At 41.3% G+C, this 26,763-nt stretch overlaps 1 protein-coding gene across 4 annotated transcripts in view; it reads right to left on the bottom strand.

The window, feature by feature from the left end:
- Positions 1-934: 934 nt before the first annotated feature.
- Positions 935-26,763, bottom strand: part of znf438 (zinc finger protein 438) — a 33,559-nt gene continuing 7,730 nt past the window's right edge. Inside the window, exons 2-5 of one of the 4 annotated variants that reach the window (XM_058640102.1) lie at positions 14,295-14,391; positions 5,260-7,056; positions 4,731-5,131; positions 935-1,476 (exon numbers count right to left, since the gene is read on the bottom strand). In XM_058640102.1, coding sequence (XP_058496085.1) covers positions 1,436-1,476; positions 4,731-5,131; positions 5,260-7,028 — 2,211 coding nt within the window. In that variant the 5' untranslated portion in view covers positions 7,029-7,056; positions 14,295-14,391 and the 3' untranslated portion in view covers positions 935-1,435. Of the gene's footprint in view, positions 1,477-1,818; positions 5,132-5,259; positions 7,057-14,283; positions 14,392-26,763 lie in introns of those variants that run through there. The other 3 variants (XM_058640087.1, XM_058640079.1, XM_058640093.1) reach the window with 3 other exon arrangements.

Here is a 26,763-nt window from a genome sequence, read left to right as displayed (position 1 = left end):
ACTGTGTTCGTCAAGCAGCCCACACATGCATACTCTGAGTACGGTCCTCGTGGACCAATGTAGAAATTAGTGCCACTCATTTTATAGTAGTGTAAGTACATTCCCCGATCATGTAGGGAATCTGAATCCATGTCCAGATTTCAACCAAAATCTAACAGTTTCTTCCTTGGATCATAATCTAAATCTCCTCTTTACTTTTTGAATTCCACTGCTCTAAGGCAAACAGACAGACAGACAGACAGACAGACATGGCTAAAAACATTACCTCCTTGGTGGCGGTAATAATAATAATAATAATAACAACAGACACAATGCACATACTGTACGTACACACAAACTGTAAAACATGGGTGGGGAATTTCACAAAAATAAAGATGCCACGTCACAGCAAAGTGTGTAGGTTTTTCTACTTTAATTAGGTCATCGAGTAATGTGAAAAGCTCCCACACCTACTGGTAATTACCTTGTTAATCACATTTACATAGCATTTACTGTAACTGAGCCACTTCTTGGATACATGGATACGTATGTACTTACAGTTTAGGACTATTTCTTTTTTAAGCTGCAACTGAGCAACTTTTAAGAAAGATTTACTTCTCAACTCAATAAAAGCCCTTTGGCTAATGTGTATGGTGTGCTCTTGACATGCTCTTAAGGCCCTTGTTTGTTAATTTAATAAATGACCATCAGTCAGTAGCAGAATAAGCTGTTTGCCATTGGCAGAGAACATCTGGCAAGTTTTTCATGGGTTTCAACTCTGCTGCTCAACCCACAAGTGCATTTTCCAATGTGGCACCAAGATACATTGTTACAAAAAAACTTTTTATGCTAAGTTTATAAATACAATACATACATATACCGTATTTTTCACTGGTGGATCGTAACCATGAGCTTCAAAATTCAAAAAGAATAAACAGGAGCAAGAAACAAAAAATGTAGTAGGCAATTTATTGAAAACTGCATTTAAACTCAAACAGGCTTATCAAAAGTTTAAGACTCAAAAACAGAACTTATGGCGTATTTCCACCGGCTACCAGCCCTGAATTAGAGTTGAGGATGCCCTCATCTACCTGCTGAATCGTGTGATGGTCACGTTCTTTGACTTCTCCAGGGCTTTCAATACCATCAGGCCTGCTCTACTGGGTGACAAGCTGACGGCGATGCTGGTGGATCGCCCCCTTGTGTCCTGGATTGTGGACTATCCCACTGGCCGACCACAGTACGTGCACTTGCGGCACTGTGTGTGTCCTCGCTCCTTTCCTCTTCACCTTTAACACCACGGACTTCAGCTACCAGACAGAGACTTGACATCTTCAGAAGTTTTCTGATGGTGAGGAGGCCGAGTACAGGGCTGTGGTGAGCACCTTCAGCGAGACACCAATTGCTCGTCAATGCACCACCGAGCGCCACAGGGAGTCATTCCTGCCTGTGGCCATTAAACTGTACAACTCCCCCCTCTGATGATCTTATGGATATCTATAAAAACAAAAGAAACAAACTATAATTACTCATTTCATTTGTTAACACTATTTCACAGTATATTGTTTTTTATATATTGTATTATATTGGTTTTTTTTGTAGCTTTAATGCGACAGATAAATCTATTTGAAAATATTGAATTTTCCTGCGGCAATGGGGCAAACATCTGCTATTGTTAAAGCAGTTCTGTTGAGAGCAGCATCACTTTACACATTCATTAGCATATTCAGTTATTTTCCAGGGGGCAATAGAGGTTTCGAACTGGAACTCGCTGTAAGTAGGAAGTTCACAACCACATACCCATTTTGTGCAACAGAACTTTGAAGTTAGAGACACCTCAACAAAGCAATTTTTTTATTCTGATAAAGATCTGTTTTCTTCAGTTACACAAACATCCACAAGCACAAACACTTTTCTTTTGAACACAATCAACATATTACATGAACCAAAAATATTATGTCTCACTTGTGCTGACAGTCATGGAGGAAAGACTTCTGAACATTACTCCTGTCACTTACAGGTTTGTGTTGAGGTCATGAAAACAAAGGACAGTTCACTGATGAACACTCAAACCAGGTATTCAATGAACTGTAGCTTATGCACTCAGTGCAACATCACATGAACACATCAATACTTTGTCCTTCATTCATAGTCCTGTGTTTGTGTCACACACACACAGACAGATCTACAATTATAATGCGTATATTCACCTCTTGTTTTTCCTCCTCTACTGTGACAAAACAACAATCTACTAACTACTTAATGCAAATATATATGTTTCTTTCTCAATATATCTATATATATTCTATCTATAGAATAGGTCTATACAGTATATACTTTTGGTATAGTTTTTTTAACATATAGGTACATTCATTTGACATTTCTTGTCCTCTGTATATGAAAGATAAACACAGACAAATATTGACAGAGCTACTTGCCATTTAGTAACGACCTCCCAACCACAAAACAAGACAGTAAGCATCTCCAAATTAGACTTAATAAACATAACAAATGTTTCAGTGATGGTTCTTTAAGGACCAACCTCAAGCATAAATATACTAAAAGATCTGAGTATAAAATAGCATATTTTTCTGGACTTGACAACAGTTTATAATAACTCCAACAACGGTCTCGGTGTGCACAATTCCACAGGTGTGCACATGAGCTGGCAACAACAGGTAGGCAATTCATTAGTTTCCTTTGTGTATTAAACTAAATTAACAGTCAGTGGTAAAAAGCTCAAATGCAAAACTCATGACTACAATCACTAATGTGAATAAAACCTTGGCATATGCAGAATACACAGATAGGCATTAATCAACAAGTCAAGGTGATAGAACTTGGCCACCAGAGAACGCTAATGCTGAGTCTTTTTCTTCAGAAGGCCACAAGAATGTCACTTTGGTGCTGGTTTGAAACTTTTTCCTCTATGGGTCCAAACTGACATGGGACCCTAATACTGCCCTTAGTCACAAGTCACAACTGAAAACACTGATTCTTCTGCTGTTAGAGAAAAGGATCGTACGGATGATCGGAGGAACGATCCAAGGCCAGTCAGTGATAGTGAAAAGTCTGCCCTTGATATGAGGATAGGGTTTGCTTTCAGAATTTGATCATCCATGTGAACAAGTAATTTAACAATTACTGTCATTTTTTTTTCCCATAGTGGCATTAGGCTTTACAGATCAGTGTGGTACTTTTTATGTATTAGATAACAAATACATCATCTTTGTGATTTCTGCCTGCACTCCAACAGTTTTCATCAGTTAATTCAATCGACAGGATTTAACATGTCAATAAAAAACAAAAGAACTGGCTTAAGTTTAATGGCGCTCTCCACTATACAGTTCCGCCATGAATCGGCACGGTACGAGTCAACTCTACTCAGTTTGGTACGGTCTTTCCATTACTATCGTACCTCAAGGTGGGCGGAGTCATCATAGCACAGCTGCATGAAACTGCCATGATATTGATTTATACGCGACACACACAGACGAGTGACTAGTGACTTGTAAAGCAGTTATTTTCTGTGTACTGAATCATTAGAATCAGTTCAATAAAAAGATTAGTTCAGTACTTCCTGCATAACCAGAGTGCCGACTCTGTCTGACACACAGGTGAAGAGGTTATTATGTGGCTCACGATCGCTAAATCCACCAGATTCTTCTGTTAAATATTGAGATTTACGAAGTTTTCCTGCTATATTGTTCAAGTCTCTTTAACTGATCTAAGGTTCGACATTGTTTGGTTTGATTCCTGTCAGACGTCACACTCATGACTCTTCCAGTGCCAACACGGTCGTCACAAGAGCAGGTAATAAAAAGTATCAGGTACCAGGTCCTATCACAAACAGGAAAGCAAAAACCCCCAGTAGAGTTGAGCCATGCTGAGCCGAGTCATGCTGGAACTGTGTAGTGGGAACGCGCCATTAGATGGCCGACCATTTATTGCAATTATCTTGCAAATCTCTTTTTTGAAACTGCTGCATTTTCTTTCCACTTGTCTATAACCACCATCAAACAAAGATATAAAATAACAAAAAAAAAGAAAAATTTAAATATTTTATTAGACCGAAGGCAGAATAATTCTCAAAACCTGAGCACATTAAAACAAAGTCTATGCATGACTAGGAGTGTTTGGATGAAATGGTGATGTAACAATTATACTGTTTCAGCTAAGTTATAAATTACCCTAGTATTCTTTCAACAGGCATGAGAAATAAATAACCATTTACTTTCAGACAGGATATTAAATACAAAACTTGAAATAAAATTAAGACATAAACAGAACAGTGCATTTAAAATAACATGAAAAATAAAGTTGTTCATGAATTTGACTGACTGAAAATACACAGAAGATCAATTTTCCAATTTTCACTACTGGCCTGATTTATTTTGACCTATTTTTAAGTTCTGACCAGGCTCAGTTAGTGAAAGATAAAACGAATGTTAGAAGACATAAGATAGACTCTCTATTCCTGTGCTATTGATTGTTGATTGGACTGAGTGTGTGTGAGGACAAGCCTCAGCAAAGGGCCCCATGCCCATCCAAGGGCAAGGCAGCTTAGCGTGGGCTTGGAGCATGTGTGACCAAATTCCTATCTGCCTCGCACTCTTCCTGACCCGAGTAGGAGCTCAGTGCATCCCAAAGCAGGTTTGGTTGCTCACAGTGGTGGCAACCCCTCCAGTGTTCCATAACCCCCTCTTTAGTGTCTAACACCTCGCTGCACAGTACACAGTTAAAGGCTGCACCTGCTGCAAGGATACCGAGTCGTCCGCTGCTCTCTGATGATGAGATAGTACAACTATCCTCGCCCTCTCTTCCACGATGGTGAGACTTGATGTGCCTCTTCAACTTAGAGAGGGAGAAGAACTCCTCGTCACAGTCTCCACACTTCACCAGGTTGCGTTTCTCATTAAGTTGCCGCCAATAATGGGCAGCATGTTTTACAAGTTCCTTCTCTGCATCTCGACAAGCCTGCAGTGGCTGGCCGTCATGTGGTCGGACCTGGACCTCCTCACTGTGCACATAAAGTAAATGCATCTTCATGTCAGCAAAAGTGGGGGTGATTGCATGACAACGGCCACATTTGATCTGCAGCTCCACAGGGTCTTCACTGTCCTGCTCATCTGATGCATGTGGGGGGTTGGCACTGATGAGAAAAACCAAAAAAATAATGCATCATTATAATCAGTTTGATACTACTGAATGTTGCCTCATCCGTTTATTTACCTATTTAATCTGTGGAACGTTGGAATCGTGTATATTGTATATTCTTACCCATCAAGAACTTCAACCTCATGATGGCTGATGGACGGCTCCACAGTCAGCACCACTTTGTGAACCTCTCTCAGATGACTGAAGTACACCCCCACATACCCAAAAGCCTTCTGGCAGAATTCACAGCTTAAAGACCGACGGGGGCGTACCTCCGAGTGATGAAGCTTCATGTGGGTGCTCAGGCTGCCTGATTGAGCGTAGGCTTTACGGCATACTGGACAGATGTAGGGCCGACTGTTAGTGTGAATATTCATGTGGCTCTGGAGGTGGTGCTTAAACTGGAAAAAGCGACTGCAGGTGGGACAACGGTGGAGTGGACGGCTGCCTATGAAGACTCTGGGATGGGAGGCACCTCTAAGATGGAGGGCTACTGAGGTTAGTGGAGGACAATCATGGGCCTTGGTTGTAGGGGAGGTGGGAAACTGGTGACCAAGTACAAGCTCCTGTTCCTGGCCTTCTGAGGTAACAGCAGGGAAACTAACAAGTTGGGGAACTGTTTCCATCACTAACAAGGGCTTGGGTCGAATGCTCCGGTACTTCTTTGAAATATCAACTTCCTTTTGCTTGGAGCCTGAAACTACTGGTGGCAGTTTTTCAGGGACCCTTCTTCGGAAGGACAGGGACCTCTTCTTTCGGGCCTCAAATGCTAAGATGTCCTCCATTGTCTTCCTCTTCCTTCCACGTTTCTTGCCAGGTGGCTTCTGGAGGATGCCCAACACAGGCATGTTTGTGGTCTTGGGCTGGTTTTCCAAAGCAGATTTTGCCACCAGGTTCTGATTCAAGACTTCAGCTGGCTTCAACTTGTTGGATGTAGGATCTGTGGGGCTTGTTTGCCCTGTCTGGCAAGAGAACCCCTTAGTCTCAGGGGACAAGTTGCTGAGCTTGGCAACTGGGATGAGGGTGCTCTTCATTTTGGAGTAGGGCAGGATGGGAAGTTTACCTTTAGGTGGGGATGGGATAATCTGTACTGCTTTGCTGAAGATGGCAGGAGAAAGGACAGTGATGCTGCTCTGGGGCTGGGCTAAAGCAGGTTTGGATTGGCAGAGCCTCAATGTGGTCTTACTTTCCTCTGAGGAATTGCCTGGGGAGCTTTTCACAGCAGTAGGGGTATATTGGAGATTCTGAATGAGGCCAGTTGTAGCTGGTTGTTCTGAGCCATCTGACATTGGCTCCAGTTGAGAGTTGGGATAAAGGACAGCATTGTCTGAGAGCAGTGTTGTGACAGAGATATCAGAGGAGCCTGCGTCAAACAAAATTAACCGCTCTGAAGGTTCTTCTTTGGGCACTATGGTTTGAGTATACTTGGACTCCTGTTTCTTTTCTTTAACTGTTGATGCTCCACCTACCAACAACTTACTCGGCAATGTAACAGCTTTGGAAGCCATTTTAATTCTGGTAGCTGGTGGTGGACATTTGACCTTATCTGTAGTTCCCCTGCTCCTCACTGACTGGTATCTGGGAATAGGCAGTTTGAGGTTCTTTAGAATTGACTGGGTTTGTTGCTGCTGCTGTTGTTGTTGTTGTTGTGGTGGGGTCTGAGAGGAGACCGAAGGGGGCAGTGCCACCAGGGAGAATGTGCCATCCTGACCTGCTATTTGCATAAGTGCATAGTTTTGGGTAGGCACAATGATGGACTTGGGACTGGAAGCAGTGGTAGCTTCAGGGAGGGCAGAGGGAGACTGGCAAGACAGGACCGCAGGGGAGGGGGAGGAGGAGAGCACTACGGCCGGAGCCTTGGGGGCGATGTTCCGGAACTGAAGGCTCTTCATCTGAAGGGTTAGACTCACTACCCAACAACTGAAACACAAAGACAAAGAAATATTTATATTAGTTTTTACACTGAGACTAGTTAGCCTTTCAAGCCTCAAACTTCAAGTTCCCATATCAACATTAACTGCCATCATTACAATACCATGCATGATTGCGGTTTTATATCCGTTTGATCTAACATACCTAATGGTTTCATGACTTCCTGGTCTTTAGTAAAAACTGCCAAGGTCATTAATAAAATGTGACCTCCCTGCAAATAGCCTTTGATAGACTCATTGGTGTGCAAATCAAGCATGAGAGAAGCAGCCACACAGGCATCTGCACAAGGGTGACAAGCTGTTCTGCTGCTCATGTAAAGTCACATACAGCAGACACTCTCTCTCCCCCAGGCAAAGGACAGTCTGCCCCCTTTGATTTGAGCTCAGCATGTCGTCATAGTACATGCTTCCCTCTGTGAGGAGCTTCTTGTACATTCCCTCACTTCCTGCAAGGTTCAGCCACTGGAGCGTGAAAGCAGCCCAATGGCAGGAGAGGGTCCCTCTCACCCACACATTGATCAACATTGTAGCCTGGTTACCTCAAAGAGGACGAGTGTTGCCATTCTGCCCTTGTTGAAACAAAATACCACTGTTTCAAACCTCAGAGTGAGGTTTTAAACAGGGCTTTATTATCTTTATCTACAGAACAGTTTCAATCCATTGATCGAAAACCCAAGGTATGGTTTTAAAAACAAAAGCAACATTCCCTGTAGTTATGTCAGTACTGTATCTTTATATCAAAAGGAGGGAGAGATTGCACTGGAATGCTTCAAATTGTCTAATTGTAAACAGATTCTGTGCATTGAATTTCACATAATAATAAAAATTGTTTCAAATCAACTATTATATGGATCAACATTAAGTGAAAAAATCTGCAGGTGTCACAAAAGGAAAATATTAATAACTAGAATTGCTCATAACGAAACGCTCTTATTAAATTTCAAAGCAGTCAGAGTAAGAAAGAGAAGAAAAGAAAAAACTGCGTATCGTTTAACAGCTGGAAGTGTTTCTGTGGGGAGAGATTGTTTACACTGTACCCCGTACATAAAACTGGAGCTATTCCTCCTCTGTATGGATAGCTGATTCCAGTTTGACTGTAACTTTGACTGGAAGTGTAGTAGCATGAAACTGTGGGATGTGGGTTCCTCTAAGCCAGTGGTTCTTAAACCTTTTTATACAAAGTACCACCTGAGAAAATACTGAGCTCTTGAAGTAACACCATTATAGCCAACGTTAAAATACAAAGGCAGCTACAGACTTTTCACAAGAGGCAGATTTATTCCCACTAAGGTAATTCGCTCTCTCATCATCCTCCTCTTCCTCACATATACTTCAGACACTGGTATAAAAATTAGATAAAGACTGAGCAAAAGATAAGGTGACTATTATTTAATTTATTATTATTTGTTTAATTTTCTATGGATTCCGGTTAAAATTCCTCAGCTACATTCTGATCACATATACTGTATACAGCACTGGTGAAACACATACTTTATTACTGTATGGGGCTCCAGGAAGAGAAAAGAGTGGCAGAGACAATTCTTCGCAATCACCAGTTAAAGCGTATGAAACTAAAATGTGTGACACTAAGGAGCAAAAAAAAATGTGTGTGCAGCAAGAGAAGCAGCTAGTAAGCAATCCTTATGTCACAGATTATTTAGCAGACATCACCTGACACTAAGTCACAGCACACAAAAGCATCTAAGATTTAAAGAAGATCAGTATATTTTAACGTATTCAGAAAGTTGATCTAATGTGGTCTGCTGTGTTTATTGATGTACTGTCATGTGCTGTTCTGATTAGTTGTAGTTCTATCCAGTTGCATCCAGGGACAAGTTGGTCCTTGTAAATGTAAATCTGAAATGAACTGAGTTTCCAGGCCTATTTACAAATGTGAATTGGTCCATCTATGTAGATGTTTAGATGTTTCAATTACAAATGAATGAAATGTGGAGGAAGAGAAATCTGATCATGGAAATCAGTACAATAATTTCTGATATAATATTTTTTTCAGCCTGCACCAAGGTGATGGACCAATGACAAGTGAGTTTTTAAAAAAAAAGCTGCTAAGACCAAATAAAACAGTAACGAAGCATCTCGTATTTTAACTGTGACACGAGCAGTGATATTCTACTCACGCTACTCTCACTTTGGCCAATTCACTCTCTTTACTATGGAAACATAGTAACTCCTTCAGTTTGTGGGCTCTGACCCTAATTAAAGAAACCAAGGCAATCTTTTGAGGGAGACATAGTCTATGGCTACAACCATATTACGTTTTCATTCAATACAAGATTGAGATAAAAATGATAACCCTAACCCCCAGAGTGGTGTGGAAAGCAGGCATATCTGGAACATAATATAGGTGTTTTCTTTCTGTTTTAACTGGATTTGCTTCTAATCACATTGTTGTATCTTACAGTACCTTACACATACTATCTCAATAATTCTCAACAAAAACAGCATAGCTATCAGTAATCCAATTAGCCTTGTCACGAGTCAGAAGGGGAATAATGTGTTAATGCAGCAAGGAAAACGTAGAGAGAGGTTAGAGGCTGTCCTCAGTCTGAAACGCCAACCACTCTAATCTGCAGTTAGAGGTCAGGTCTGGGCTGATGCAAGAACCTGGATTCTGAAGAGAATGTGAGAGAGAGTGAGGTTGAAAAAGAAGAAAGAATAGGTGGGGGTGGATCTTCAGAGACAGATTATCAGGCAGAAGCCAGAGTGGTCAGGTGAGAGGTGAGGATATGATGTTTCTGCTTGAAACAGGTCAGGGTTGAGCAAGAGGGCAATGGGTGGACAAGGCCAGGATGAAATGAAGTGGTATGTAGTAAACTGCACATAAACACACTCACACACAGGACCAGCCAAAACAATCTGCCTATTGTGGGTAACCATCCCACTGTGAAATGTCACAGCACAGAACACGGGCATGTTTGATTGCGTCCATGATCTACTCTCTGATTCCACGTTATCTCCATCTTGCTGGTTTGGCGTCCAATATTTTTTCTCCATCATTTTAGAACTGCTAACTATTAAAAACTGTTCCCGTTTTAAAATGTCAGCGTCTAGAGTCTAGAAAGAAAGCAGAACATTGTGAGGTTTGTTATCTCCCATGAAGGTGAGAGCAATGCTCATCTGGGACTCAAAGAAAGAGCCTGGAGATAAGGGGGGGTTACTGTGTGTGTGTGTCCATGATGTGGAAAGGAGGGCCAAAACCCCAGCGGAGGCCAAGCTCCCCCAGGTTTTAGCACAGATGAAAGGCCAGGATCTGGGTTAGATAAGAGGGCAATTCACAGGGGGTCGGAGCAATGAGGCTGTGAGAAGCCATGTCCAGTGGCCATTTTTCAAAAACCTCCCTCTGTCTTTCTCTCTCATACAGGTGTGGATTAATGAACGTGACAGAGAATGAGATATGTTTATATACATTTATATGAATACACACACACACACACAAATAAAATAAGAAAAAGGAGCCAGGGAAGTTAGATCATACCGTTTCTTTTCTTTGAGTGAACCTAACAGTTATCTGTGCTCGATTCTTCCTTCATGCAAGCGTTTGCATGTGTGTGTGAGTGCTGCTAGGGTCTAGAGCAATGGTGATCATGGGGAAAATGACATTTTCAGAGGTTCTTGTTTTGTCTCAAAGCTCTCCTGAATATGAGCACAAACACACACACACACACACACAGGTTTGTGCAGCTATTCTTCTCCAGGCACTGCATTGAAACCATAACCCTAACCAGCTAATGCCTAACACTTACAGTATCTTAACCTAACAACAATCCAAGTCTGAGCCTAGACTTTACCATGTCCTCAGAAATGAGATTCTATAAATACTACCTGTCCTGACAAGGTCAATGTTTATGCAGGAAGAGGTCCTAAAGAGGTAATAAATACCAGTACACACATAGACAGATGCAAGCACGAAGATGTCTGACTATTGGGTCGTGCCAAGCTGCTCATTCTACCTCGTCAGCAAAGGACAGTGGCATGCACATCTTCCAATTATTCTTCCACTGTCACCAGAGTAAATCAATGAAGGATCCAGCTGCTCTGCCCTGCATAATCGACACAGAAGCTCCACTGCTGGGCTGCCATTCCTCTCCTAGAACAATACTCTACTAATCACTATTATTAGTATTTAACATTTTTGTGGCCACAACAGTTCCACAGCAAGGCAGTTGTTTTAAGAGTCTCAAAGAGTGGTCACCGCAGATAATCTGGACACTGGGCACAAAAATGAGACACCTTTAATGTCAGGATGCTGACAATGACCTCTGACCTGGCAATGTGTCGTCCCCTGGAAGTTGTAACACCTTCAGTCATCCATGCTCCTAGATTAACCAAATGACCACGGGGCATGCACACACAAAGACACATACATTCCTACACATGACCTGGCTGTCAGTTCATAGCTGAGTGACGTTGACATGAAGCAGAGGTGACAGCAGTGTTTCTGAGTGGGTTTACAAGCACAGAGGTGTGTGTTCAACGTATGAAGTGTTCACATGCTCCACCCTCAGGTAGAATCACCACTGAATTAGCCATCAGCACTCAGCCGAAACCCATGACCTGACCTTTTTCTCTCCGGAGCACAGACTCCGCCTGACACTGGACAGCAGCAGGGTTTATGCAGCTACTGTCCCCAAATACACTGACTCCTCTGTTATATATTGAGATTTTTGACATTTCCCTGGTAGTTGGACCAGGGAAGATTAACCCACATTTTTAGGATTGTTGAGTATTTTTTTGCTGATCTACAGTTTGGCATTGTTCGGCTTGATTTTTGTGTCCGACGTCTCTTCCTGTGACCTGTAGTCAAGACTGCCTAATCCGAGACCATGACAACACCAAGACCAGAGGGTATCGAGACCAAGACAAGACCACGTAAAAGGGGTCTCGAGACCAAGACAAGACCGAGACCACGTAAAAGGGGTCTCGAGACAAAGACAAGACCGAGACCACGTAAAAGGGGTCTCGAGACCAATTCATTCCATCTGCTTCAATAAAATCAAGAAGATTGATTTATCTGCCCTTACTAATCCACTTGATAACCTCCACAGTAAAAATAATTTATCCACTCCTGATGTACTGGCTTCCCACTATAATGAGGGACTGCATAGTATCCTGGATGATCAGACTCAAACCGTATCCCCTGGTTCACGCCTGAATTACGACTTCTGAACTGGAGAGGAGTCTGTATGCTTCCTCCTCCATGTTTGTCGGGGGCGTGGCTTTCACCAGAGCACCGAGGGGGGAGGGGAGGGAGCTGACGGTTTCCAGCCTGCACCTGCTAGCTTTCCCTGAATCGTAGACTGCACCTTTAAACCTTCACGGCCTGTAGATTTAACCAAGACAACCCTCACAGATGAAGGCTGCAAAGAATGGCACAGCTGAGGATAAGTGACCACTGCGACCTCATTTGGGACACTTGCCTTCACAACCCCACCTAATGATCACGTCGCACACTGGGAGAACTTTAATGGGGGAAGGAAGGAAGGAAGGATGCTGCCAGTTAGCTAAAATTAGGCAGTTGTGCATCTCAGATGAAATGCTGGAAGAGGCAGAGAGGGGGTGAGGAGAGGTGGGAAAGTTCTCCATCTCTCACTTTCTAGACTTTCTGTATCATGTTCCAACTATCATTACCCCCTGCATCTTCTATGAGAGTGTCTCCTAGCGCTTTGATTCTCCGTATAATTTTGCCCTTTCTTCCTGTTCTCGGCGTTCTCCATCTCTTCCTCTCATTTTCCCAGTTGTCTCTTTCATTCTAGCGTCCCTCTCCTTCTGTCAGAACCCGAGTAAATAAACAGTTCTTTGTGGGATGTTAATTAGAGCAGGTTCAGGGACGGTAGAAAGGTGGATGATTTTGAAAGAGCTTTGAAAATGAAAGGCTTTAGCGAAGGGAAGACCACATGGTAGAGCCTCAACCAGACAAGAGGGAACAACATGTAAACTTCCTTAATGATGGATGCTCCAGAAGAGCCAGTGTGAGATCAAAAGGATATGCAGATTAATCCAAGAGTTCTCCTGTTGCAGTGAGTCTGGGCTCTGAAACCAGGTCAATCCAAGGCAGCTTGTTCTTATTTAACATAAGATGGCCCTTCCAGGGGAATAAGCTGCTAGGTATGCAGGTGAGAATGTAATATTACACGGGAGCGATGAACATAAACTTTATTTAGCTCAACAACAGATTTTGGTACAAAGCAGGACGTAATCTCTGCATTAGTGTAATTATACTTTCTCCTTTTGCATCTCTCTGATGAACTGCTTTTGTATTCCTGTATGGATTTCAGCCACAAATGATGGAATCATACTTAGTGACCACAGTGATTGGCTGCGAGAAGAAAATTGTGGAATGTGAACCACAACTTACTTAAAGCTTTTCATCTTCATGAGGTGAAACAGGGAGGAGAGACGGGAATGCTAACAACAAGTACTACATTTGTTTTAATCGGATTGAATTTGGGGAATTTGGAAATATGTCACAGTTCATTTTGATGAACAAAAGTAAAATAAAAACTCTCTATTTTGTGACTTTTGCACAATTATACTACTTCGTTTTTTGTTTTTTTTAAACAAATAAGTGACATAAAATAATCAAAACAACACACAGTGGAGGTAATGTCATGGCTTCGTCTGGGACGGGCTCATTAATCTTCATTGATGATGTAACACATGATGAAATGAACTCAGAAGTCTACAGAAACCTTTTGTCTGCCAAATTAAAGAAAAATGCAACCAAACTGATTGGGACTGGGAGATCCTTCATCATGCAGCAATATAATGACCCCAAACATACAAAGGAGTTCACAGGGGCAAGAAGTGGAAGGTTTTAGACTGACCAAGTCAATCTCCTGAAGGGAATTAACCCCCAAAACAAGCAACAACTGAAAGAGGCTGTGGTGAAAAGCCTGGAATATACAGTGAGTATATGTAACTAGTTACAGTATACTGTTTGCTATTTGTACAGTTTAGTATGATGTTTAATACAGATATTTTAAATGAATATTCTGTTTCATTAACGTTTTTGCAAAGTTATCTCTTCATGTGCCACAAAAATGATCCTGCAAATAGTTCAATTAAGTAACACTTACTTACTTCTATCTCTTGTTTGTACCCAAATGTTGAAATCCACTTTGGATAAAAGCGTCTGCTAAATGACATGTAATGTAATGTAATGTAAAAGTATATTTAATATCTTAAAGCAACTAACAGGTTTTTTACCAACTTGATGACTGCTTCCTCCTCAGTTGTGCCCTCACTCCTCCTCTTCCTGGGTGATGTCCACGTAGTGGTCCCGCCCCCCCTCACTACACTCCCCCTGTAAAAAACACAGAAAACATTGACCTTTTAGGATACATTGAAAAACAATGTTCAGATGATTGTTCAGAGAAATGAGAAATGTTCCTGTGGTGGAAAAGGGGCTGTTATCACTGAGGGCAAAGCAATTGCTGTGTTTATTTTTTCCTCCAACTTGATTTGAATCTGTGTTTGTGACATCACAATTCATGCACGAGTGACAAAAAAAAACAAAACAAAAAAAAAACCCGACAAAACAACCACTAGGAAAGGTGTTTTTTTTCTCTGCTTATTTTAGAGTGAAATAGGGAGAGAGAGTAAATTAGCCTTTCCCTGCCCTCCTTGCTCTGTAAATGCCTGTCACTTTGGCTGTCCATGTAGCAGAGCAAGCGCTCAGTGTCTCTACAGTTGGGGATGCAGGCAGCCCACTCAGTCACATCCAGCCATATGAAAGTAAGTAAGGAGTGCTATTCTGTGTAAATTATTCATTTATCCTCTTCCAACAACCTTGACAGAGGCAGTTCAGGAATAGAGAGGGGGTAAGTGCAGTGATGGAGGGTGGGGAAAGAGGCAGCAGAACCTACGGTACACCTCTAAGCGCTCTGGGGTGGCGACCGTGCATACACACATATGTACGCATACACATACAAAGGGATTTGTAGAATAATCATTCTAGTTGTCTGGATAAATTATTGAGAAACAGGAGAGCAGTACCCGCGATGCTGGAATGCATGAGCTGAACTCAAATCAGACACAATAGTGTTCTCTATATAAGCTGATTCTAATGAGCCAGGATGAGGACAGAGAGAAAATGCTTATTTACCTGGACGACAAATGAAAAGAGCACAAAATATGCATATACTGTATTCATGACACAGGTAAGAAAAAACACAGTGTTTCAGAAGGTGTACAGGGCTGCACAATTAATGCATATCACAATACAATACGAGTGCAACATCAAATCATAAGACATGACACACTGATAATGATAAAATCTATGACAAAATAGCAGGGGGGGGGGTTTACAGCTGTGCGCATACACACACTTCATTAATGTACTGAAGAGGATGTTGGGGCAAAAAGCCATTTATTTTTAACCTGCTGTTAAGTTAAAACTCAAAAGTGTGACTGCGCCATTACAGTTTGTGACAAATGTCTTAAATTTCTAAAATTATCCTCAGTTCATCAACTAATTGTTCAAGCCTTTGAGTGACGTGTACGACAACTAGAAATGCTTAAGTGGACTGAAATATTTGACAATTTATTAGAGGCTGGCAGTGACTAAGCGATCATGTGATGCTTTATCAATGCGTCACAAAGTTTAAAGATAAAACACTACTTCAAGATGGCTCCACAACCTCCACAGAGAGAGAAAATAACTTAAGGAAAACAGTATTAGTGTTGGCGTTGCCTGGATGCGAGGATGAATAGCATTACACCCAGGTCCTGTGAACATACTACAGCCATAATAACACACTGGATGTATTTGTTTCCTCCTACTAAAGGAGTAACACATGTTACTTTAAATTCTGAATGCATGGAGATCAAATGCATGGGTGGTGGAGATAATTAATTAGTTAGTTAATTATTTAAGGACTTGCAACAGAGTCAAAACCTTTCAGAAGTCTAACTTCTACAACGGGCTGGTGGTAGGAAAGTGTTTTCAAAGTTTTCTTGATTTTATTGTGTTTCATTCCGTCAGATCTACTGCGAATCATGTTATATGGCTAATGTTCCTTATTTAACTTCATAAACAAGTATTTTCCCCCCCATTTTTAAATCTCTGAGCAGTAAGAGAAGGACAAAAGTGTGAGCTATCCCACAGCAGCAGCACTGGAACCCAAATTAGCCTAGACCACATGAAAAGCTGTCGTCTCTATTCCAGGCCAGGGCGGGAAAAATTACAGCCCTGCTCTCTCTACTCTAGCATTAAACCTCAATTAGTGCACAACTGCACCAATGATGTCATCACCAACGGACCCAAGAGTCCTGGAAGTAAGGGGTTCATTGCTTTACAGCGACAGGAACTGACAACTGAGCCACCTCAACCTTTCCTGTCCCTCACTGTGTGGTAACGTTGCTGATTCCATCCAACTGCAGAGCAATTAGCTGCTGTTCTTCTAATATAGCCTGAATGAACTGAAGCACAAACACCCACAGCCTGGTTTGTCTAAATTTGAGTTTTCCTGAGAGTACAGAGGTCAGTGAGGTAGAAGAAAACCTCAACATTGACCTCCAGTGACTGAACAGGTTGGGTTAATTTACAGAATCATCCTTTATCTGGCAGTTAAATGCTGTGTCAAAGGTAGGGCTGTTTTTAGTGCATAAATCCATTTTCCCAAAAAAAGTCTTTTGATGTTTTTATTCGACAACACAGAATATTTTGTAAAGATCCCGTCATAGTTTATAGTCTATCATTTTAATTATGATTTTCTTTTTAAATGATAATGACACATAATCTATCTCCTGGGAGCCCAACCAGCCAACTGCAATTGACGGAGATGCAGCCTTGACAACAGTAAATTAAACAATAATAATTAATCAACTCTTAATTATTATTAATTAGTTATTAATCAAGTTATTAACTTGAAAAATATATAGGAAGGGGGGTGTGGCTTATTCTGTTATCATTTCTTGTCCTTACACTAGTGTAGTCACATTCCCATCATCTGTTGTTGTTGTTGTTTCTTTTCTTTTTAAAATAACAGTTTGCAGTGCAGTTGCAGTAAATACAGTTTCATCCATGCATAGTCCATTTTAGTCAGGAGGCTACTTTTAGTTGTAATATTTAATTTTTCGATTTTATATCCTGAAAAATCTGCCACCAACGCCTACAACACACAATCATTACTTCTAAATTATGTTATTACTTCAAATCCATTTTCAGCTTCTTTGCTCTGATTGGCCAGCCAACCACTCAGCCTTGGTCAGCTTCCGACAACACATGTAAAAACACTCACGCTCATTGACCACAAACAAATTCAGATATGTATGTTTCTTAGTTGGCTGCTAAAACAGTGCGATAACAACACTGGCGAGGCATGAACCGTATTTTTATTAGCAGAAGTCAGAGAGCGACGCTGCTAAAAACAACTTAGCTACTGTAAGTGCAGTGAATTATAGTAGTAGTTGAAATAAACTGGCATTATCTATTAAAAGAGCTCTGCTAACAAGAAAGAACTGTACTCAGTGCAGTACACAGGAGAGAGCACCGTCAACACAGCTCAGCACTGGAGCGCTTGAGGGCAGCGACTTTTCCATCTCTCCATCACCTCTTCTTTGTAACAGAAAGACCCCGTCTCCCACACTGTGTGAATTATGCATCTCTGCTCCAAGCAACTTCTCACTAGCTGTTCAAGCAAGCTGCCTGAGGACCTCATGTCCTGTTAGGTGTTCCTCCACCTGAAGACAATGACCTCACACATCTTCAAAGATAAGTCAACCACACTACAGAACCCATTCTGTGGCTTTAAAATCTATTATTAGGTTTCCTATAGGTACAAAGAAAAGAGGATGGGGCCAACGTTTATGAGAAACCGAAACTGATTTATTTCTTCTTTTCTTTTTTAAGATGAGCTCCAATAAAATCTTAGTGTGGTGGTGGTGGGAGGGTGGTTGAGCTGAAAAGCCTGCAAGTTTCTTGCAAGTAGACAAATCAGCTACGAGGGCCAAGGAGAAGAGGAGAGACAAGCACTTCCCTTTTAAATTGATCCCACTGAGACCCTCAAGGTTCTCCTTACTGGACTCAGAGAGAAGTGATACTAATCTGGCCCTGTGGACCTGACAAGGAACTGGGAGGGCAAACTGCAAAGCAGAAAGAACAGAGCGATACTGTGAGGGAGACAAGGGAGAAGAGAGGATGGGTGGGGTTGTTCTCCGAGGGTGCATCCATGCATCTTTAGGCACTTTTCCACGACCCAGTTCCAGCACGGCTCGACTCTGCATCTGCAACAGTACTTTGTGCTCTGACGTGATACCAAGCAAGCTGAGCCAATACTATGTGTGACATCGACAGACTGCCGGCCACTGATTGGCAGAGTGTTGTCACTGGAAGGGTCATGAGTGCGGCCTCAAACCATGCAATGCCGAATATTATCAAGTAGGGCTAAACGATTTTAAATAAATATCTAATTGCGATTATTTGGACAGGAATTGCGATTGCGATATGATTTGCGATATCAGAGAGAATTGTCATTTTACATCATTATTCTCATTTTCATTCGAACAACATATTTAAAACGATTACTATTTCATATTTGTGCAGAAACAAATGTGTTCTCTTCAGTGTGTAGAATAAGATGCGTATAGATCCGGACAATAATTAATCTAAATTAATATTTTGACCCATATTTCGGCTTTAACAGATTTAACAGCGATTTTGATCAAATTTCTATTATCAAGTATAATACGAGCTGTCGTCAGTGGCGCGGAAAACTCTCAACGAGATAAAATAAATAATACATTTAAAAGAAATTATTTTATAGTTTGGTTTGCTTGTTAACTTACCTCATAGGTATCTGAATATTTAATACCTTGATTTAATTATTTGGCGTTTTTTTCCACCGGACATTTTGGCCTTTGACAATTCACGTGACAACAACCAAAAGCCGGTATATACCAGCTAATGTAAACCCTGAATGGAGTCATACCAAACCGTGCAGAGCCGAGCTGTACCGACCTGTGGCGAGCTGCGACGTGCTGGAACTGGGTAGTGGAAAAGCGCCATTTGTGTCAGCAAAGAGCCAGAGCTGTGACGACTGGTGCTATAAGCTATCAAACCTGTGCGACACGTATCATGAGGTGCTCAACCATGTGTGTATCTTTATCCTGCCCCAGCCCTGGCAGCTCAACTGTTGGACACTTTCATGCTGGCCTGAGATTAGACACTGGATGTGGTCTAACATGCTGTGATCCACAGCACGTTAGGCTTTCAAATGAATCGCTATCAGGGCAACCCAGAGACCCTGTAGCCTGCCAGGCACACCAGACCTGACCAATTGCCAACAGGAACCCACCCACACACACACACACAGTAAGACGGAGTGAATGTGAGTACTTTCCGTTTTTCCTGCAATTGAACACAATTGAGTCACTTCACTTAAGTGACCTTGACTTAACAAATATCCCAAACTTTAAAATGAGTTCCCATCACAGGGTTGAACTCCTTTCCTCTGGTTTGATAATGTTCTTCATCTCTACACGCGGCAACGGAAAATCATGTAAACAATCTTTTTATGCGTCATTTTGGAAATGTTCTCTGTGAACTTCATACACTACACAAATGTAAGGGTGGCATTTTGAATTTTTCCCCATTTTTCCGTGTGGATGAAATGCTGATTTGGTAAAGAAAAAAATTCGTACACAGGAAAAGAAGTTTAGAAAAGTATGAGAATGTCATAAAACACTATTTTTCGAAAACTGTTTTTCTGCATACAACCAAAACGCAACTTTGGAAAGATGTAGCCGTTGATGGGCCCCAACTATTATGGACTACTGAGGCCAAGTGTAAGATTTTAACTTTCTTGTTCCCATTTTTCTTTGTCGTTCGTCTTCACTGTTTTTGTGGCGTTATTGGTTATTTCAAGTTTTCATGCAGAAGAGGAAGTGGTGATCGAAACCACTTCTACTCGGAATCGATTATTGTTTGTGCTGTGACTTTGTTTCCTCATTTATTCTTTTCCTTATTGCTGCAATGCCCTCGGCACGGATTGCGACGTTCTCCCCTTTGTTTAGAGTCACACTGTCTTTTTCTCCTTCTCCATTCTCACATTAAATTTCTCCCTCACCCCTCCTCTCTCTCTCTCTCTCTCTCTCTCTCTCTCTGACACCCCGGTCAGTAAGAGACAAGAGCTAACGGTCAGCGGTCAGATCATCTCCGTGACAACCACCACGCCACAGACCCCTCTTCTACGTCCTATTGCCCTCTTGCTTTTCCCAACTTCCTGTTTCCCACGCTGTCACGAGCTGACAGGTACACGCCCACGTGCCAGTTTGTGTATTTAGTTAATGATTTGTAATAATAATTATACATTTTGACCCTGTTAAATTCAAAGTGTTATTCTCTTTGTCTCTTTGTTCAGTGTACGATTTTACACCTTCAACCCCAAATTTAAGGATTAATCTTTTACATATTCATTACTTATTTGACAATTTGAGGCTGATCTGAAAGGTTGGGATTGAGAGGAGTAGTGCCCCACTTTAATTGTGTTAATATATTATTAATATTTAACATTTTGAATAATTAATGATTCAAATATGAATGAATCATTCATATTAAAAAATGTCATAACCAATGACATTGTTTCCCCTAACACTGTCATAGGCCCTCCTCTCTAACCCTTAATTGCTTCTTCTTTGAGTGTTTGTAGCTTCTGCACATGCTCCATGTATTCTCCATAAACAAGCACAGTTTCTTACCTCTTCTAAACAACTTAGCTGTTAATACAACATTTGTGCTGATGTATTTGATGACATTGTCATTCAGCTGAGGCGGGAATCACATGGTACGTCACAATAAGATATGCGATACACGGCCCACGACGCGACTCACATCACAGTACAACGATTCTGTGATAATCAATATACTGCAAGACAATCACGACATCTAACTGAAGAAAACAGTCCGACTGTTTAACTAGAGCAAGCAAGTACCACACAGGAAATGGTGCAACTTGACACCAAAAGGAACTTACACAGAGGCGGTAAAAACCAAGTACCACAAACTATATTCTACCACCAATGCCACATTACAGCAAAGTATAAATATACAGAGGCAACACTGGCACATTTTTGGAGGGGGGGAGGGCACAGAGACAAGCTTCACTGGACGTAGTGGACGGATTTACAATTTACAAAGGATTACTCACTTAAAAAAAAAAAAGCTCTGTAGTGTTGGAGAGATGAACTGAAAACAAGCTTGTGATGTTGCCAAGACTCTTCACATTACTAACAGAGTAGTAGGAAAACATTAAATGAATGCACTAAAGCAGACAGCAATACTTCCTCCTTATAATAGCATATAAAGAGGAAGCACTATGTGCTAATTTGTCTTGTCTGTAAAGCATTCTGACAGCCCCATTGATGCCTACATCTCTTTAACATGAGGTTAGTGGGTGTTTGCCCCCCCCCGAGTCGTTTGTGAGCTGCAGCGCCTGGAAATGATTAGGCCTGGGAGAACAAGTAGCTTGAGCATCGCTGGGCTAAATATAGTCCAGCTTGGCCCAGCTCTGATCCTGGTTCATATCCATACCACAGCCTCCACACAGGCATGCAAGCTCAATCTGGATTCCATTTGTTTGATGACTGACGCGATGGTAACGCTGACTCAGACGAGATAAGTTAGCCGTCGATCAGGTGTCACATGAGGGAATGAAGTGTGTGGGAGGGAAAAATCAGGGGATGGTGTTTGACAGGGAAGCACATGTTAACCTCGATAACCAGAAAATGTGTAGGAGAAGCATGTTCCTCAAGTTGACTGACTCATATTTATTTATTCCTCCACGTCTCAAATGAGTCGACACACACTGCGCCCTTGTTTTTTCAGACCTTCGGCGCGAAATTCACGAGAACAAAACAAGCTTCAAACAAAACCGTGGTGTGGAAAACATGCTTTCTCACAGCCTTACACCAACTACATGGAACACAAAGAAAGAATGCTTTCCCATTACATGGCTGCCTGCCCCTCCGGTCCCCCTATCTCCCACCCCATGTAAGAAAAAATGGTTGAGATTTTATCCTCAAAGACAAGAGGTTCGCCCACTCGTTCACCTGGGTCGGCTTTCGGATGGCGGAGGCAAGCTCGGAGGTTATAGGAGCCTGGGAATGTTTAACATCAAGAAAGCAATCAGAACATGGATGGACCTGTGGGAATTTGACAGGAAACACGGAGAGTAACCCCTTCCTGCCTGAGAAGAAGTGATATGGGTTATGGGGTGAGTTTTTACAGTAAAATAAATGTGGGAGAGTTACAAGACGAGCACTCAAGTGCTAAATTTAGCCAGTTTACATTAAGACTTTTAAAAAAAAAATCAGAATGGAACCAGTTTCACTACAAATAACACCTTCTTGGCTTTCTTTCTATAGACGCCTTTAACAAATTGATGTGTGAAGATAAGGCTTAAACGAGATACAAGAAAAACAAACCCTCTAACCCAACATAGGCTCTGCTTCAATTTCCCCATCCCCAAGACTTCCCCTTGTGTGCACAGTACACAGACCGAGATGAAACTTAAAGGGATAGGATTCGGATTTTTGAAAATGAAGTTATATGACACAGACCCCCTGATGTAGAGTGGATGCAACATTATTAAGTCATTTAACGAGGCTCCGGTTCGGGCTCCAAAAGACGGCACGACTGTAGAATAACGGCGATGTCTGCCTTGTGCTAACCAACCTGGCACAAACAGTCAGAGTTTATGAAAAGAGGGAAAGTTGCTGTTCTTCCCATGTACCTTGGAGTATTGCATTTAAATATGTAGTTCAGGGGAAAGATGGGGCATTTCAAAATACAACACCAAACTGGATTTAATACAAGCCACAAATCACATCCACTGCGCACCCACTCTATGAGATTCCCTCTCGGACTTTTACCCATAGATATTCTTACAGCTTATAGCAGCAGAGATAAACTGGAAAATACATTCATCATGAAGAGAGGCTATTTTTGGAAGTGTGCAGTGATAAAAGTGTGGACATGCAAGGTGCACTGTTTATTAACGCTTTGTTCATCTATCATTCACCACAAGAGGAACGCGATAACATTATGGTATGTGTTACAGCCAGAATGGCCCCTAAGGAAAGATCAAAGCATGTCCTTGGAGCGACATTATTTATTGAAATAAATTCACTCAACCTTAAACACTGTACTGGGCCAAAGTCTTAGAAAAAAACAGCTTCTACAGGTTAAAGTGTTTAGTGTGACGGGTCACTTATAGGGCTGTCACTTTTTCCAAATATTACATTTATAATGGCCTGTAATTCATTCAAACTTAATTTTAATTCATTAATTCCAACCCCCCCACGAGCGCATACCATCGCCCCACAGCCATCACTGGTGCCAATACTCACCAATGTGACAGTTTTCTTTACTTTAGAGTAGAATAGAATAGAATAGAATAGAATAGCCTTTATTTGTCATTAAGTCAGTCGTTCGAACACGTAATAACAGTTCAAAATCAGACTTTTAATCCCACAGTCAAAATAAATTTGAATTTCAAACATAAAGTGACAGCCCTAATAAATGTTGAGAATTGTCATGTTGAGAATATCCAAATGCCAATGATCAGAAATAAAAACAAGGGTGCTGGTGCCCGGATCCTTTTACAGAGTATTTTATGTAAAGCAAACGTGTTATGAACAGTGCTTGTGATGGAGCAGAGCTGGGCTTTATCGCTCTTTTCAACAGATGTCCCTTGTGACACGGTGGAAATAATAGAGAGGAAATGCTTTCATTTAGTTCATCGGTGAATGGATGGAATTTCCTTTCATGAACTATTAGACTGTATAGACAATTTACATAGTACTGACTTTGTCTGTGCAGAGATTCTGATCTTAATTACTCAGTTAATTAGCTGTGATTCGCAGGGAGAAGTCTTTCTCTATGAAATCTATAGGAGCATCCTTATTCCAAGTCCCTTTGCATTGTTGAGGAGGAAGCTCTCACATCCTCGCTCCCATTTTTAAATGGACAACCTTGACAAAGGTAGACTTTCTTTCCTCAAATGTCAGCAAAATTGATGAAGCTCCAGCTCTTCAATTCTATACCTATAACACATGGATGAATTCCACTGATTTATTCTAATGAAAAACAGAGAGGCAGCGCAACATCCTGCACGCTCCTCTCACTATGGGATAAATATGGCTCCACGCTCTGGGTGTCTCAACCCCAACTCAACTCAAACTTTATTTCTAGAGCACATTTAAAACAACCAGGGTTGACCAAAGCAATACAGATGATAAAAGTGGCCACAGTTACAGTAAATAGAATAAATAAATACTAAAATATAATAATAAGTCCACTTAAACTTGGTTAAAAGCCAAGAAGAAGACGTGTGTCTTTAGTGAGGATATAAAAAGCTCAATCGATCCTGCAGAGCGGATGTGCCAGGGCAGGTTGTTCCAGAGCCTAGGGGGCGCTGCACCAAAGGCTCGGTCTTGTTTTTGCCCTATATTGGCTTTCTGTATTTTTTCCATGATGCAATTTTATACTTTTCAGTATTTCCTTAGGACATGATTTTCATGCTTCTATATTCTTTGTACAAAATGCAGTAACCACAATGCAAAAAAAAACTTCAGTGAATCCCCTGAAAAAGTGCAGCAATGATTCCCAGTTGGCAGCATTGTTAGAAAAGCATTGTTGGAAAAAAGCCTCAAAGAAATGTGCTGTTTCACATTTAAGTTGACATGTAACATCGACACTAATGTGTGAGACACGTCCATTATCAGCTGAAGCAGCAGGAGAAGCATTTACTAATGCAGAGCAGAAAAAGACCACAGCAGCAGACATGAGTCCTGCTACTTCAGCACTGAGGGTGCACCCGTGTATCTGTGCAGTTTTACACACATACACTGAGGAACGAGAGGGTCTGACCAGCTTAGGGGGTTGATTAATACAAATCAAATCTCAGGTGGTGCAGATTACCTCCCATAATGTGTTGGGAGGTTGCTGGTAAATCCATTTTAAAAACCAGCTCATATTCCCAGTGTGGACAGAGTATTCATGTATCTTATCTACTGTTGGCATGGTGCAACTTCCTGTACCCAACATCCCGTGCCCATGTTACCTACCTATGACGGGGGGGGGGGGGTCGTTTGGGGTACTGCTGGGGCTGCAGCCCCCCTTTGTCAGAGCGTGATGCCTGCACAGAGTCTGTTAGCATTTTGGCTAAAATCACTTGCTCGTCAAAAGATGGGGTAATACACAAATAATTGAATTGTTAACATAATATATTAGGTTCGGAAAAAAGGTTAAAAAAAAAAAAAAAGGTTTTTTTTTTTTTACTTTTTATCTCAATTTTTTTTATTAACTTTTTTTTTTATTAAGCATATGTATTATAATTGACTTTTTTTTATTCCAATGTTTCCTTTATTATCACATTTCTTTCTTTATTATTGTCATAATTTATTTATTCCCAATTATGTTGGCGGACACCGTGTTTACATTGTGGGAAGTCTCGTCCCCCTATGGGTGAGTCTAAAAAGTGCAGAACTGGCGTTGTAGTTTCAAACCTTGAACCGACATTTGCCCTATGCGTAGGGCAAATTGGAAAGGGAAAAACTGATCTTTTTACAGCTCAGTCGAAAACAGAGGGAGGGAAGCATCATTTTTTTTTTTTTTTTCAAAATACTACTGCTATTATAGCAATACAAAACCACATGTAAATCGGTGAAGTATTCCTTTAAGAATATGTTTTATATTGCTGTTAGACAGACTTTTCTGGCTGGAAACTGAAGTTTCTGTCCCTTTTTCAACCATTCATTCCTCACACTTAAGTCCATATGGAAAATCTGAGACACAGGAGTTACAATAGTAAGTCTAAATGTATTATTCTGTGACTTCATTAAATTATTTCATTCAGATTTCAGAAGTCACATATTTGAAGATATCGTAGACTTATGCAGGACTGCTTTTTTGAGAGGAGCACTGAATTTCCAAGTGGCTAAAATCTGTCTCACTTTAGGGCTTCCCTGTGTAAATGTAGTTCCCATCCATATAAGTACCTCATACATCCAAAAAAACCTGAACCATCATATTAACTGAAGCTGAACTGCAGTCTATATTAATAATACTACTGATAATATCGATGTAGACAGCCCACAGTTTCACAATACTTTGAGTGAAGGCATAGCTCACAATTTTAAGGACATGTAAGGACAGTTGACCTAATATTAGCAGGCATTCTCCTCCCTTACCCTTGGCCTAAAAATCCCAAATTCATTATTCGTTCCCAGGACTAATGCAACATTATTATAATGAAGACGAGACCGAGTTAGGGCAGAACAAAATGCACACGTTACAGAAAAAAGCAAACAAGCTGTCAGCTGAGCTGTTTTGTCTATGACAGCCCTACATGCCCTGGAGCTCAGGAGCTCAGGAGCCATGTCTCATCTACAAACAGCTCCGTTCTCAGGCCCCAGATGTCTCATTACTGCAAAACAAGCAGTGAGATGAGCAACATTACAAACCACTGGCCCACAACACTACCTTCTTTTCAATTAGGAGGGATTAGCCTAGCGTTCTCGTGCCACGATACACTGGCGTGACATCCCATGTCAGACAAAACAAAAATGAAAGAGGAACTTCAATCTTGCTGATAGAAGAATGAGAGTTATGGCTGCACTATGAGTGGACAACAGGAGGACAAAGCTGCACCTTCCGTAAAACCTGACATCTCAT

Source organism: Solea solea, chromosome 1 (assembly GCF_958295425.1).
Source record: "Solea solea chromosome 1, fSolSol10.1, whole genome shotgun sequence".
NCBI lineage: Eukaryota > Metazoa > Chordata > Actinopteri > Pleuronectiformes > Soleidae > Solea > Solea solea.
Note: the sequence above shows the minus strand (reverse complement) of the source record. Positions and strands in the feature narration are given on the sequence as shown.